The sequence below is a fragment of the Zonotrichia leucophrys genome, unplaced genomic scaffold (assembly GCF_028769735.1).
Source record: "Zonotrichia leucophrys gambelii isolate GWCS_2022_RI unplaced genomic scaffold, RI_Zleu_2.0 Scaffold_1179_14756, whole genome shotgun sequence".
NCBI classification, from domain to species: Eukaryota; Metazoa; Chordata; class Aves; order Passeriformes; family Passerellidae; genus Zonotrichia; species Zonotrichia leucophrys.
In genome coordinates, this window is record NW_026993384.1 from 1 (window position 1) to 14,756 (window position 14,756).

Below are 14,756 nucleotides of genomic sequence, written 5' to 3' on the forward strand. Positions count from 1 at the left end.
TGTGTCACCTGTGTCCCTGTGTCCCTGTGTCCCTGTCCCTGTGTCCCTCTGTCCCTGTGTCCCTGTGTCACCTGTCCCTGTGCCCGTGTCCCTGTGTCACCTGTCCCTGTGTCCCTGTGTCCCCCAGCACTACAGGCGCACCAAGCAGCTGCCGCCGCTGCCCGCCTGCTGTGCGGAGCTGCAGTGTCACTGTGTCCCTGTGTCACCTGTCCCTGTGTCCCTGTCCCTGTGTCCCTTTGTCACCTGTCCGTGTCCCCCAGCACTACAGGCGCACCAAGCAGCTGCCGCCGCTGCCCGCCTGCTGTGCGGAGCTGCAGCCGCACGAGTGGAAGGCGCCGCTGGAGCGGGAGGAGCAGCGCCTGCCCTTCTGGCTCAAGGTATTTCCGCAGGGCAGCGGGGTTCGGCTCGGTTTTGGGGTTTTATTTGGTTTTCTGGGGATTTTTTTCCTTTTAGTGGATTTTTTTTCCCCTTGTGGATTTTTCTTTGGGTTTTCCCCTTGTGGATTTTCCCCTTATGGATTTTTTCCTTTGTATTTTTTTCCTTTTGTGGATTTTTCCCTTGTGGATTTTTTTCCTTTTAGTGGATTTTTTTTCCCCTTGTGGATTTTTCTTTGGGTTTTCCCCTTGTGGATTTTTTTCCTTGTGGATATTTTTCCCGTGTGGGTTTTCCCCTTGTGGATTTTCCCCTTGTGGATTTTTTCCTTTTGGATTTTTTTTCCTTTTGTGGATTTTTTTTCCTTTTGTGGATTTTTTTTCCCCTTGTGGATTTTTCTTTGGGTTTTCCCCTTGTGGATTTTCCCCTTATGGATTTTTTTCCTTGTGGATATTTTTCCCATGTGGATTTTCCACTTGTGGATTTTCCCCTTGTGGATTTTTTCCTTTTGGATTTTTTTTTCCTTTTGTGGATTTTTTCCTTATGGATTTTTTCCTTTTGTGGAATTTTCTTCCCCTTGTGCATATTTTTCCTTGTGGATTTTTTTTTCCTTTTGTGGATTTTTTCCTTATGGATTTTTTCCTTTTGTGGAATTTTCTTCCCCTTGTGGATATTTTTCCTTGTGGGTTTTTTTCCTTTTGGATTTTCCCTGTGGATTTTTGTTTTTGTGGATTTTTCCCTTCTGGATTTTTTCCCTTCTGGATTTTCCTTCTGGATTTTTCCCCTTGTGGATTTTCTCCTTAGGGATTTTTTTCCTTTTGTGGATTTTTTCCCTTGTGGATTTATTTCCTTTTGGATTTTTTCCTTGTGGATTTTTTCCTTGTGGATTTTTTTCTTTTTGTGGATTTTCCCCTTGTGGATTTTTATCTTGTGGATTTTCTCCTTATGGATTTTTTCCTTTTGTGGATTTTTCCCCTTGTGGATTTTCCTCTTGGATTTTTTCCTCATATATTTTTTCCTTGTGGATTTTTTCCTTATGGATTTTTCACTTGTGGATTTTTTTCCTTTTGGACTTTCCCCTTTTGTGGATTTTTTCCTTTTGGATTTTTCTCCTTATGGATTTTTTCCTTTTGTGGATTTTTTTTTCTGGATTTTTTCCTTCTGTTTTGGTTTTTTTTTTTTTTTTCCTTCTGGTTTTCTTCCTTCTGGACTTGTTTCCTTTTGTGGTTTTTTTTTTTCTGGTTTTTTTTTTCCTTTTGGATTTTTTCCTTTTGGATTTTTCCTGGAGCCACAGACACCATTCCTGTGAGTCAGGCAGTCAGGGAGCACTGTCCCCAAGGCAACACTCAAATGCCATAAAATCCATTTCTCTTCCTCACCCCCTGTCCCACAGGGAACTTTCCTTCCCACAAAATCTGATTTTTACTAAAGCAACCTTTATAAAACCAAAAAACACCTTTGTTTTTCCTCAGGATTTTTGACTCTCCTAAAGGTTTTGCAGCGCAACTCATGAATTTAATGTACTATTATGTACTATTATGTTACTATTAAGTAACATGGAGTAGTAGAAAGGAAATAAATCCTGCTTGTAGAAGCAGGCAGAGGAAGCTCTACCAGCTCACAGAGTTGCCTTCTGTGCTGCTGTGTGAAGGTGAAAATACAGAAATAAATAATATTTAAAATCAATTTTTGCTCCTTTCAGGCGAGCTTGCCCTCCATCCAGAGGGAGCTGAAGCAGCTGGCAGAAGATGCCAAGGAGACGCCAACGTCTCCTGCTGGAGAATCTGCCCTGGCGGGGGCAGAGAAGGAATCTTCAGGCGGGGAATGCGATGACAAATATCCTTTGCTGATGCCCAAGGGGCTCGTGCTCACCCTGAAACCTTTGGGAAACCGCTTTTCCCGGCGGCCCTGGAGGAGGCAGAGATGTGCAGCTCTGAAGCCGGTGCTGATCCGGCCCAGCCCCGGCCTGCAGCCCGGCCCCGGCGCCCCGGGCCTGCAGAAAAGCCAGAAATCGCCTCAGGCAGAGGCCCCGCCCAGCCGGCTCCGCGGCCGCGTCCCCCGGCCCATCCAGCCGGCGCCGCCGCCCCTCAGGGTGCCGGCAGTGCTGGCGGCCGGGGATGCCGTGGAGTTCCAGAATGTTCTGCCCGCCGGGCAGCCCAGCTCCAGGCAGGCCTTCCCAGGGGCTGTGGTGGCCTCAGAGGCGGGCGGGGCCCAGCCCAAGGTGATGCTGCCGGCGCTGGGCGCCGTGAGGGCGCGCAGGCCGTGCGTGAGGAAAGGCCACCAGAGGAAAAAAGGGCCCAAATGTGCCCCGGTGATCAAAGCTGCCCCTGTGCTCCAGCCCTCCCCTGTCATCCTCACCGTCCCTGCCACCACGGTGAAGGTGCTCAACATTGGCAATGGCTGCAACGTCATCCAGCCCCTGGGCACGGCCGTGGGCCGCGGCGCTCAGGCCATCCCGGTCACCACCCTGCTGGTGAACCCCTCCCCGTTCCCGTGCCCCCTCAGCCAGCCCCTGGTGACCTCGTCCATCCCGTCCCTGATTGTGTCCCCCAGCCCTGTGGGGAGAGAAGGGGAGGAGAAGCTGACCCTGCTCCCTGCTCCAGGAGCTTTCCCTGCGGTGGAGCCCAAGGTGGAGCCCTCGGAGCTCTTTGTGCCCTGCTCCACTTTGTCCCCGAAGAAGGAGTGTGGCACCAACCCTGCCCGTGGGGACGCTCAGGACAAGGGGAACAGCTGGGCAGCGGCAGAGGGAGATGGGAACGCATCAGAGCCTTTGCCCGTGGTGGAGCTTTTGCCTCACTTAGAAAATCCCGATGCCCCGGTGGAAATCAAGTGTGAAGATTTAAGTGATGCTCCCAAAGAAGCCAGCCTGGCGCAAAAAAGAGAAATTCTATGTGCTGAAAGGAAGGAGGAGTTCATGCTGGGCCTTGGCCAGGAGCTGAACATGGAGGCCGCCTGCTCCTGTGGGGACGAGCCCAGGAAGGAGCAGAACCCCTGTGAGGAGAAGGCGGAGGAGCAGGGCCAGGCCGGGCCCTGCCCTGCCCAGGGGGAGCAGCAGGGGGAGCCTGGGGGGGCTGCAGGGCCCCCGGGCCCCGGGGGCTCCCCAAGGAACCCCCCTGAGAGGGAGGGCGGCTTCAGCAGCCCCCCGGGGGACTCCTCCAGCATCGACGGGCTCTCCGTGGGGACGCCGGCCGGCCCCGAGGCCGCGGGGGACAGGGAAGGGCAGGAGGAGGAGGAGGAAGATGATTTCGATGATTTTACGCAAGATGAGGATGAGGAAATGTCATCGGCCTCGGAGGAGTCGATCCTGTCGGTGCCGGAGCTGCAGGTAAAGATAAAACTTGAAAAGATAAAACTTGAAAGGATAAAACTTGAAAGGATAAAACTTGGAAATCCCTAAAAAGGGGCAGCTGTGGGTGTCCTGAAACGCCCTGTGGAGTCAGGGATCCCACTGGGAAACCCACTGGGAATCCCATTGGAAATCCCACTGGAAATTCCTCTGGGGATCCCACTGGGAAACCCACTGGGGAATCCTACTGGGAATCTAACTGGAAATCCCTCTGGGAATCCCATTGGAAATCCCACTGGGGATCCTACTGGGAATCCCACTGGGGAATCCTACTGGGAATCTAACTGGAAATCCCTCTGGGAACCCCACTGAAATCCCAATGGAAATCCTACTAGGAATCCCACTGATAATCCCACTGAAATCCCACGGGGAACTCCACTGGGAATCCCAATGGGAATCTCACTGGGGATCCCAATGGGGATCCCTCTGGAAATCCCACTGGGGATCTAGAAATCCCGCTGGGAATCCCACTGAAATCCCAATGGAGATCCCACTGGAAATCCTACTGGAAATCCCACTGAAATCCCAATGGAAATCCCACTGGGGATCTGGAAATCCCACGGGGGACCCCACTGAGGACCCCACTGATAATCCCATCGAAATCCCAATGGAAACTCCACTGGGAATCCCAATGGAAATCCCACTGGGAATCTCACTGGGGGTCCCAATGGGAATCCCAATGGAAATCCCACTGAGAATCCCACTGGGGATCTGGAAATCCCACTGGGAATCCCACTGGAGATCCCATTGGAAATCCCACTGGGAATCTATATGGAAATCCTTCTGGGAACCCCACTGGAGATCCCATTGAGGATCCCACTGGGAATCTCACTGGGAATGAAATCCCACTGAGGATCTCACTGAGGACCCCACTGGAAACCCCACTGGGGATCTGGGAATCCCACTGGGAACCCTGCTGAAATCCCAATGGAAATCCTACTGGGAACCCCACTGGGGATCTGGAAATCCTACTGGGAATTCCACTGAGGACCCCGCTGGAGATCCCACTGAGAATCCCACTGAAATCCCAATGGAAACTCCACTGGGAATCCCAATGGGAATCCCACTGGAAATCCCATTGAGGATCCCACTGGGAATCTCACTGGGAATCCCACTGAGAATCCCTCTGAAATCCCAATGCAAATCCTACTGGGGATCCCATTGGAAATCCCACTGGGAATCCCACTGGGGATCTGGAAATCCCACTGGGAACCCCACTGAAATCCCAATGGAGATCCCACTGGAAATCCTACTGGAAATCCCATTGAGGATCCCACTGGGGATCCCATTGGAAATCCCACTGAAAATTCCACTGGGAACCCCACTGAAATCCCCATGGAAATCCCACTGAAATCCCAATGGAGATGCCACTGGAAATCCCACTGGGGATTATTTCTAAGGAAATAATAATTTAAAAATTCTATTTTTGAGCCAAATAAAAATTTAAAAATTCTATTTTTGAGCCAAATAAAATTTTTAAAAATGGGATTTTTAAATTATTATTCCTAAGGAAATAATAATTAAAAATTTAATTTTTGAGACAAATAAAATTTAATAAAATGGGATTTTTTAATTATTATTCCTAAGGAAATAATAATTTAAAAAATTCTATTTTTGAGCCAAATAAAATTTTAAAAATTACATTATATTACATTTTAAAATTACATTATATTACATTATATTATATTATATTACATTATATTATATTATATATGATATGATATGGTATGGTATGGTATGGTATGGTATGGTATGGTATGGTATGGTATGGTATGATATGATATGATATGATATGATATGATACGATATTATACCTTGCTTGCAACACAGAGACATTTAAACCAAATAAAATTTAAAAATGGGATTTTTTTATTATTATTTCTAAGGAAATAATAATTTAAAAATTATATTTTTGAACCAAATAAAATTTTAAAAATTATATTTTTAAAATATTTTTAAATATATATATTTTTAAAAATATATACTTCTATATTTTTTATTTTAAAAATTGGATTTTTTAATTATTATTTCTAAGGAAATAATAATTTAAAAATTATATTTTTGAACCAAATAAAATTAAAAATGGGATTTTTTTAATGATTATTTCTAAGGAAACAATGGAAAAGCTGACCTGGCTGGCCACAGAGAGACGCCTGAGCCAGGAGGGAGATTCTGAAGAGGAAAATTCCCAGGAGGAGAACTCGGAGCCTGAGGAAGAGGAGGAGGAGGAAGGGGAGGGGATGGAGAGCTCCCACAAAGAGGATGAAACGTGCGGGGACCCCTCCGAGGAGCCCAAATCTGCGGCCACCGCGGCCAAGGCGGCGTCACCACGGGTGGAGACCCTCAGGAGGCCGGCAGGTGGGTGTGGGGACACAGGGGGGTGTGGGGACAGCAGGTGGGTTTGGGGACAGCAGGGGACATCAGGGGGGTGTGGGGACACAGGGGGGTTTGGGGACACAGGGGGGTTTGGGGACACAGGGGGTTTGGGGTCACAGGGGACACAGGGGGGTTTGGGGACACGGGGGGGTTTGGGGACACAGGGGGTTTGGGGACACAGGGGACACAGGGGGGTTTGGGGACAGCTGGGGACAGCAGGGGGGTTTGGGGACACAGGGGGTTTGGGGACATCAGGGGGTTTGGGGACACAGGGGACACAGAGGCGTTTGGGGACACGGGAGTTTGGGGACACGGGACTCAGGGGACACAGAGGGGTTTGGGGCACAGGGGGTTTGGGGACACAGGGGACATCAGGAGGGTTTGGGGACACAGGTGGGTTTGGGGACACAGAGGGTTTGGGGACACAGGGAGTTTGGGGACATCAGGGACACGAGGGGTTTGGGGACACAGGGGGGTTTGGGGTCACAGTGGGTTGGGGACAGCAGGGGACACAGGGGGTTTGGGGACACAGTGGGTTGGGGACACAGAGGGGTTTGGGGACACAGGTGGGTTTGGGGACACAGAGGGTTTGGGGACAGCTGGGGACACAGGGGGGTTTGGGGACATCAGGGGGTTTGGGGACACAGGGGTTGGACACAGGGGACACGGGACACAGGGATTTGGGGACACAGTGGGGGTTTGGGGACATCAGGGGACACAGGGGACACGGGACACAGGGATTTGGGGACAGCAGGTGGGTTTGGGGACATCAGGTGGGTTTGGGGACACAGGGGGGTTTGGGGTCACAGGGGGGTTTGGGGACACAGGGGGGTTTGGGGACAGAGAGGGGTTTGGGACACAGGGGGGTTTGGGGACACAGGGGGGTTTGGGGACACAGAGGGGTTTGGGGACACAGAGGGTTTAGGGACACAGGTGGGTTTGGGGACACAGGGAGTTTGGGGACATCAGGGGACACAGGGGGGTTTGGGGACACAGGGGAGATTGAGGACAGCAGGGCAGGACTTTGGGGTTTTTGGGACAGCAGGTGAGTTCTTTGGGGTTTTTTTGGACAGCAGGTGAGTTCTTTGGGGTTTCTTTTGGACACCAGGTGAGTTCTTTGGGTTTTTAGATGCCATCAGGTGAGTTCTTTTGAGATTATTTGGATGCCGGCAGTGAGTTCTGTGGGGTTTTTGGGACCGCAGGTGAATTATTTGGGGTTTCTTTTGGACACCAGGTGAGTTCTGTGGGTATTTTTTTTTTGGCTACCAGCAGGGATGCCATCAGTGATTATCCCCACACTTCCACTTGGGAAGTATCTCTCTCCTCCCCTTGCAGGCAGCACAGAATTTAACCCTTTCCCCATTTTTCACGCATTTTCCCGTTTGTGTTGGGTCCCGCGCAGGGGAGGCGCTGAAGGCGCCGGGGCGGAGCCGCCGCGCCCTGAGGAGCCGCAGCCGGCGGGGCCGCGCCCGCGGCGGCCGGGACACGCCAAGCATGTGCTGCTCTACGACGAGGACATCCTGGACAGGGACCCGCTGAGGGAGCAGAAGGACCTGGCCTTCGCCCAGGCCTACCTCACCCGGGTGAGGCTGCACAAAAACTGCAGAAATCTGGGGATTTTTACCGCAAAATGTCAAAAATTTGGGGTTTTCTGCCACAGAACGTCAAAAAATTGGGGTTTTTTACCACAAAATATCCCAAATTCGAGGTGTTCTGCCACAGAATATCAAAAGTTTGCCACAAAACATCAGAAATTTGCCACAGAACATCAGAAATTTGGGGTTTTCTGCCACAAAACGTCAGAAATTTGGGGTGTTCTGCCACAGAACATCAGAAATTTGGGGGTTTTTACAACAAAATGTCAGAAATTTGGGGTTTTTTTGATGCAGAACTTCAGAAATTTGGGGTTTTCTGCCACAGAACTTCAGAAATTTGGGGTTTTTTACCACAGAACATCAGAAATTTGCCACAGAACGTCAGTAATTTGCCACAAAACGTCAGAAATGTGGGGTTTTCTGGCACAAAATGTCTAAAAATTGGGGTTTTTTACCACAAAATATCCCAAATTCAGGGTGTTCTGCCACAGAACGTCAGAAATTGGAGGTTTTCTGCCACAAAACTCAGAAATTTGGGATTTTTTGCCACAGAATGTCAGCCCCTGCCCCGCTCAAGGATTTTGTTAAGGAACAGAACTCAAACCCCTCCAGAGCTGCTTAAAACTCCAAAATGAAATTTCAGCAGATTCCTGCTGCTGTTTTCCCTCCTCCTCCTCCTTCCCAAAGAGTGGGAGCTGCAAGTGAAGCACTCAGGGGGCTGAGGGTGCTCAGTCCAGAAAATTCTGAATTTCTGACCTTCCCCAGTCTGCACTGGGACAAGCAGCTTTGGTTCATCTTTAGGAAAAAAAATCACTCGGTTGCTTCAACAAAATTCCATAAATTCTGAGTAGAGGAGATGGAAGATTTGTAGAATAAAGGGATTTACTGGGAGGGTGGTGGGAGGAACGGGCAGAGCTTGGCCCACAATGCGGCCTCTTTTTTTGGAAAGATGTCACTGAAGGACACGAGAAAATACACTCAAGGTGAAGGGAAAAAAGGGAAATTTTATTCTCTTGACTCCAATATTTATTTACAAAAGTGACAGTGGATTGGAAGGTGGCATTGACACCTCTGCAATGTCACTGATTGCTGTGGTGTGTTCTTAAGTTTGTTAGTTTGCTCCCCCCGTTTTCTGTATTAAGTGGTTTCTTCCTTTCCCAGGACCCTGTCAGTTAGGTTGCTATGGAAATGAAACCGCTCCCCCCATTTTCTGTATTAAATGGTTTCTTCCTTTCCCAGGACCCTGTCAGTCAGGTTGCTATGGAAATGAAACCGCTCCCCCCATTTTCTGTATTAAATGGTTTCTTCCTTTCCCAGGACCCTGTCAGTTAGGTTGCTATGGAAATGAAACTGCTCCCCCCATTTTCTGTATTAAATGGTTTCTTCCTTTCCCAGGACCCTGTCAGTTAGGTTGCTATGGAAATGAAACCGCTCCCCCCATTTTCTGTATGAAATGGTTTCTTCCTTTCCCAGGACCCTGTCAGTTAGGTTGCTATGGAAATGAAACTGCTCCCCCCATTTTCTGTATGAAATGGTTTCTTCCTTTCCCAGGACCCTGTCAGTTAGGTTGCTATGGAAATGAAACTTGGTTTTCATTTCCATTTTCCCTTGGTTTTTCTTATAAAGTGAAAGTTGTTTCCTCCTTGGGGGGAGCAAACTAACAAACTTAAGAACACACCACAGCACCTGGTCAAACCAACAGTCCATCAACCCTCTCCTCCTCCATAAAGGAATGAAAAACAATGAGTTATTTACAGAAAGCGTGTGAGAAAATTCACTCCGGGAATGTCAACATCAGAAGGCGTAGAAAATCTTAAAAAAAACCAGGGTGACAGAAGGATTTTTACCATCCCTGCCGCACACCAACGACTCTGTGATAAATTTATTTCCCCTCCCAGGTGCGCGAGACGCTGCAGCACATCCCGGGCAAGTACGAGGATTTCCTGCGCGTCATCTACGAGTTCGAGGTGGGCGCGGACAGACGGACGGCCGTGGATCTGTTCTGCACGCTGCGGCAGCTGCTGCACGAGTGGCCGCAGCTGCTGACGGACTTTGCTGCCTTCCTGCTGCCCGAGCAGGCGCTGGAGTGCGGGCTGGTACGTGAGGCCGCAGGAGGAGGGCGGTGTCAAAGTTTGGGGGAGAGGAAAAGATAAAAAAGCAGCAAAATTGGTAATTTTGCCTTGCTGCAAGTTTGCTTTGGTGATTTTGTGCATTGGAGTTGGGAGGTTTTTGGTGGGTTTTGTGAAACTCCTGCTCGGTGTGGCCAAGGAGGATTATTGAAGTTGGAAGGGAGACGACCCACCTTGCGTTGGTCAGCATCGACTCCACTTTATTGATCAATCAGGCCCCTTTATTACAGTGTTAATTAAGTTCATGCCTATTGCAAAATCTGAGCTCACAATAGGCCAGAGATTACACACCAACTCCTCCTTATGTTTCCAATACCAAGATTTGGGTTCTCAAAATTATTCTCGCTTTCCCAAAACAGCCAATATTGAAGTTTACCATATATTGAAGTTGGAGGGGAGACGACCCGCCTTGCGTTGGTCAGCATCCACTCCACTTTATTGATCAATCAGGCACCTTTTATAACAGTGTTAATTCACTTCATGCACATTGCAAAATCTGAGCTCACAACAGGCCAGAGATTACACACCAACCCCTCCTTATGTTTCCAATACCAAGATTTGGGTTCTCAAAATTATTCTTGCTTTCCCAAAACAGCCAAAGATAGAACATCCACTTGTTATGAGAAAGCTGCCTGAGAACTCTGATGTGCAAGGCTCTCAAGGCCTTCATGTTTGTCACCTTTACTTGTAATTAAAAATAACCTGAGAACCTCTGCTGTTCACAGAAACAGGCTGTGAGAACCTGCTCCTCACAGCTGCCTTCTAGGCCATCCCTGAAAAAATCTCCAACAGAGGATCAGCCTTTCCCACCTGGCTGCAGATAAAGCCAGCAGTGATGGCTCGGGCTCCAAATCTCCCTTGCACTCTGAGGGTTGCAGGATTGAGGTTTCCTGAATTTCCCTGATTTATGTGCAAAGCCAGCTTTGTAATTCAGTGAAAGTTGGAGGCTGTGAACCGCCGGAAAGAAAATCTTTTTGCACAATAATCTTTAGGCTGTGGTTCTGCAGACAGACAAAAAAAGGTTTTTAAACACCCTGACTGTTTGAGCAACTAGGGGTGTTATTATATTATTAATATAATATAATATAATATAATATAATATAATATAATATAATATAATATAATATAATATAATATAATATAATGTAATGTAATGTAATGTAATGTAATGTAATGTGCAATTATACTGTAGATGATATAATTATTATATATATTATTATACATTATATAATCAATAGAACCTATTATAACATGTAACTATATTATATATTTATACCTTATGATTTTATACGGCATAATATATAATATATAGAATTATATTATATTATATTATATTATATTATATTATATTATAATTATATTATATTTAATAGAGATGCTATTATATATATATGCTATCAATATTGTTGATTATTCCAAGTGGTGCCCTTTGTGAAAGGCATCAACACAATGGAAAGCAAACCCCAGGACAGGAATTTTATTTGTTGAAGTCAGATCCAGATGCTTGGCAGTCTGTGCTTGAACAGGAGGGTGAATCTTTTTTCTGTGGCCAGTTTGAGGAGCAGCAGGCCTTTGAGAAGAGCAGGAAGTTCCTGAGGCAGCTGGAGATCTGCTTTGCTGAGAACCCTGCCCACCACCAGAAGATCATCAAGGTGCTGCAGAGCTGCGCCGACTGCGTGCCCCAGGAGATCGCCGAGGTGAGCGGGAGCCCTGGCGGGCCCTGAGCTCCTGGGCAGCAGGGCAGCTCCATTCGGGATCGGACTCATGCATTGATTGATTGATTGATTGATTGATCGCAAAGGGATTTGGGTTGGGAAGGAGCTTAGAACCCATCTCGTTCCACCCCCAGGGACACTTCCCACCAGTTGGTTTCTCCAATTCCCTGTGTCATCTACAGAGCCTGCCTGGGCTCACAGCTCAGATTCATGGATTGATTGATTGATTGATTGATTGGTTGATTGATTGATTGATTGATTGATCACAAAGTGATTTGGGTTGGGAAGGACCTTAGAGCCCATCTCGTTCCACCCCCAGGGACACTTCCCACCAGTTGGTTTCTCCAATTCCCTGTGTCATCTACAGAGCCTGCCTGGGCTCACAGCTCAAATTCATGGATGGATGGATGGATGATGGATGGATGATGGATGGATGGATGGATGGATGGATGGATGGATGATGGATGGATGATGGATGGATGGATGATGGATGGATGGATGGATGGATGATGGATGGATGATGGATGGATGATGGATGATGGATGGATGGATGGATGGATGGATGGATGATGGATGGATGATGGATGGATGGATGATGGAGATGGATGGATGGATGGATGATGATGGATGAGATGATGGATGATGGATGGATGATGGATGGATGATGGATATGGATGATGGATGATGGATGATGGATGGATGGATGGATGGATGATGATGGATGATGGATGGATGATGGATGGATGGATGGATGGATGGATGATGGATGGATGGATTGATGGATGGATGGATGGATGGATGATGGTATGATGGATGATGGATGATGGATGGATGGATGAGATGGATGGATGGATTGGATGGATGGGATGAGATGGATGAGATGATGGATGGATGATGGATGGATGGATGGTGATGGGATGGATGGATGATGATGGATGGATGGATGATGGATGGATGGATGGATGGATGATGGATGGATGATGGATGATGGATGGATGGATGATGGATGATGGATGGATGGATGATGGATGGATGGATGATGGAATGATGATGGATGGATGGATGTGATGGATGGATATGATGGATGGATGGATGGATGGATGGATGGTATGAGGATGGTATGGATGGATGGATGTGATGGATGGATGGATGATGGATGGATGGATGATGGATGGATGGATGAGATGGATGGATGATGGATGAGATGATGGTATGGATGATGGATGGATGATGGATGGATGGATGAGATGGATGATGGATGGTGATGGAGGTGTGGATGATGGATGGATGGATGGATATGGATGGATGGATGGATGATGGATGGATGGATGGATGGATGGATGATGGATGTGAGGATGGATGGATGGATGGATGATGGATGATGATGGATGGTGGATGGATGGATGGATGGATGATGGATGGATGGATGGGATGGATGGAATGGATGAGTATGGATGATGATGATGATGATGGAGTGATGGATGAGATGGATGGATGGATGGATGATGATGGATGGATGGATGGAGATGATGGTATGGATGAGATGATGGATGTGATGGATGGATGGATGTGATGATGGATGATGGATGATGGATGATGAATGGATGATGGGTGGAGATTGGATGGATGATGGATGGATGATGGGATGATGGAGGTAGATGATTGATGTGATGGATGGATGGATGATGGATGGAGGATGTGGATGGATGATGGATGGAATGGATGGATGGAAGATGGATGGGATGGATGGATGGATGATGGATGGATGGATGATGGATGATGGATGGATGATGGATGGTGATGATGGATATGGATGGATGATGATGGATGATGGATATGGATGATGGAGATGATGATGATGATGATGGATGGATGTGTAGTGATGGATGGATGATGGATGATGGATGATATGGATGGATGGATGGATATGATGGATGATGGATGGATGGATGATGGATGGATGATGAGATGATGGATGGATGGATGGATGATGGATGATGGATGATGGATGGATGATGGATGATGGAGATGGATGGATGGATGGATGGATGATGGATGGATGATGGATGGATGATGGATGGATGATGGACACAAACTCAATTAGAGGTGCCGTTCTGGAGCACTGAGCAAACCCTTAAAATTTTGGAAACAGCACGAAAAAGAAAATTTTTTTTTTTTGGGGGGAAGAGCAACCTCAGTGTATCTGGAGAGCTCCTTTTGTTTGTGTTTGTGTTGTGTCTGTTGTGCTCAGTTTTATTTGGGTTTGAGGAGGTAGTGCTGGTCCGGGATGTGGAGGAGGAGGAGGAGCCCCCCAAAATCCATGGAGGCAGCAGGAACAAGAAGAGGAAGGAGATTGGAGGCCAACAGCACGACAAGGTGGGGCTGGGCATCTCCTCTCTGAGCAGATTAAATTGGGTTAAATTTGGGGTGGGGATTTCCTTTTGGAATTCTCACCTCTGAGCAAATTAAAAATTGGGATTAAATTTGGAATAAATTTGGGTTAAATTGGGGCTGGGGTACTTCCTTGGTATTTCTCATCTGTGAACAGATTAAATTGGGATTAAACTGGGATTAAATTGGGGCTGGGGTATTTCCTTGGTATTTTTCATCTGTGAGCAAATAAAATTGGATTAAAATTTGGGTTAAATTGAGGTGAATTGGATTTGGGCATCTCCCTGGTATTTCTCACTTCTGAGCAGATTAAAAATTGGGATTAAATTTGGATTAAATTTGGGTTGAATTGGGTCTGGGGCATCTCCCTGGTATTTCTCACTTCTGAAGAGAAGAAATTGGGATTAAATTGGGGCTGGGGTATTTCCTTGGTATTTCTCATCTCTGAGCAAATTAAAAATTGGGATTAAATTTGGATTAAATTTGGCCTGAGGCATCTCCCTGGTATTTCTCACCTCTGAACAAATTAAATTTGGATTAAATTGGGCCTGGGGTATTTCCCTGCTATTTCTCACCTCTGAACAAATTGAATTTGGATTAATTGGGGTTGGGTTGTGTTACTGAGGGTGTGGCAGAGGTGGAGGAAGGGTCGATGGGGATGTTTCTGTTGAGCTTTGCTTTGCCAGCAGCGCTTCAGCCCCCGTGTTCCCTGTCTGTCTGTCTGTCTGTCTGTCAGTCAGCTGGGGCTCTGTCTCTGTCTGCCTGTCTGTCAGCCAGCTGGGGCCCCTTTTCTGTCTTGTCTGTCTGTCCGTTGTCCGTCTGTCAGCCAGCC

At 47.5% G+C, this 14,756-nt stretch overlaps 1 protein-coding gene across 1 annotated transcript; it reads left to right on the forward strand.

The window, feature by feature from the left end:
* Window positions 1-113: 113 nt before the first annotated feature.
* LOC135442117 (GON-4-like protein) lies at window positions 114-11,557 on the forward strand (the record flags this gene model as incomplete). The annotated part of the gene is given in 7 exon segments (XM_064701660.1): window positions 114-377; window positions 2,075-3,697; window positions 5,830-6,076; window positions 7,497-7,580; window positions 7,583-7,677; window positions 9,588-9,785; window positions 11,372-11,557. Coding segments are annotated over 7 exon segments (2,682 nt in total), but the record flags the coding sequence as incomplete, so codon positions are not given.
* Between the last annotated feature and the right edge of the window lie 3,199 nt (window positions 11,558-14,756).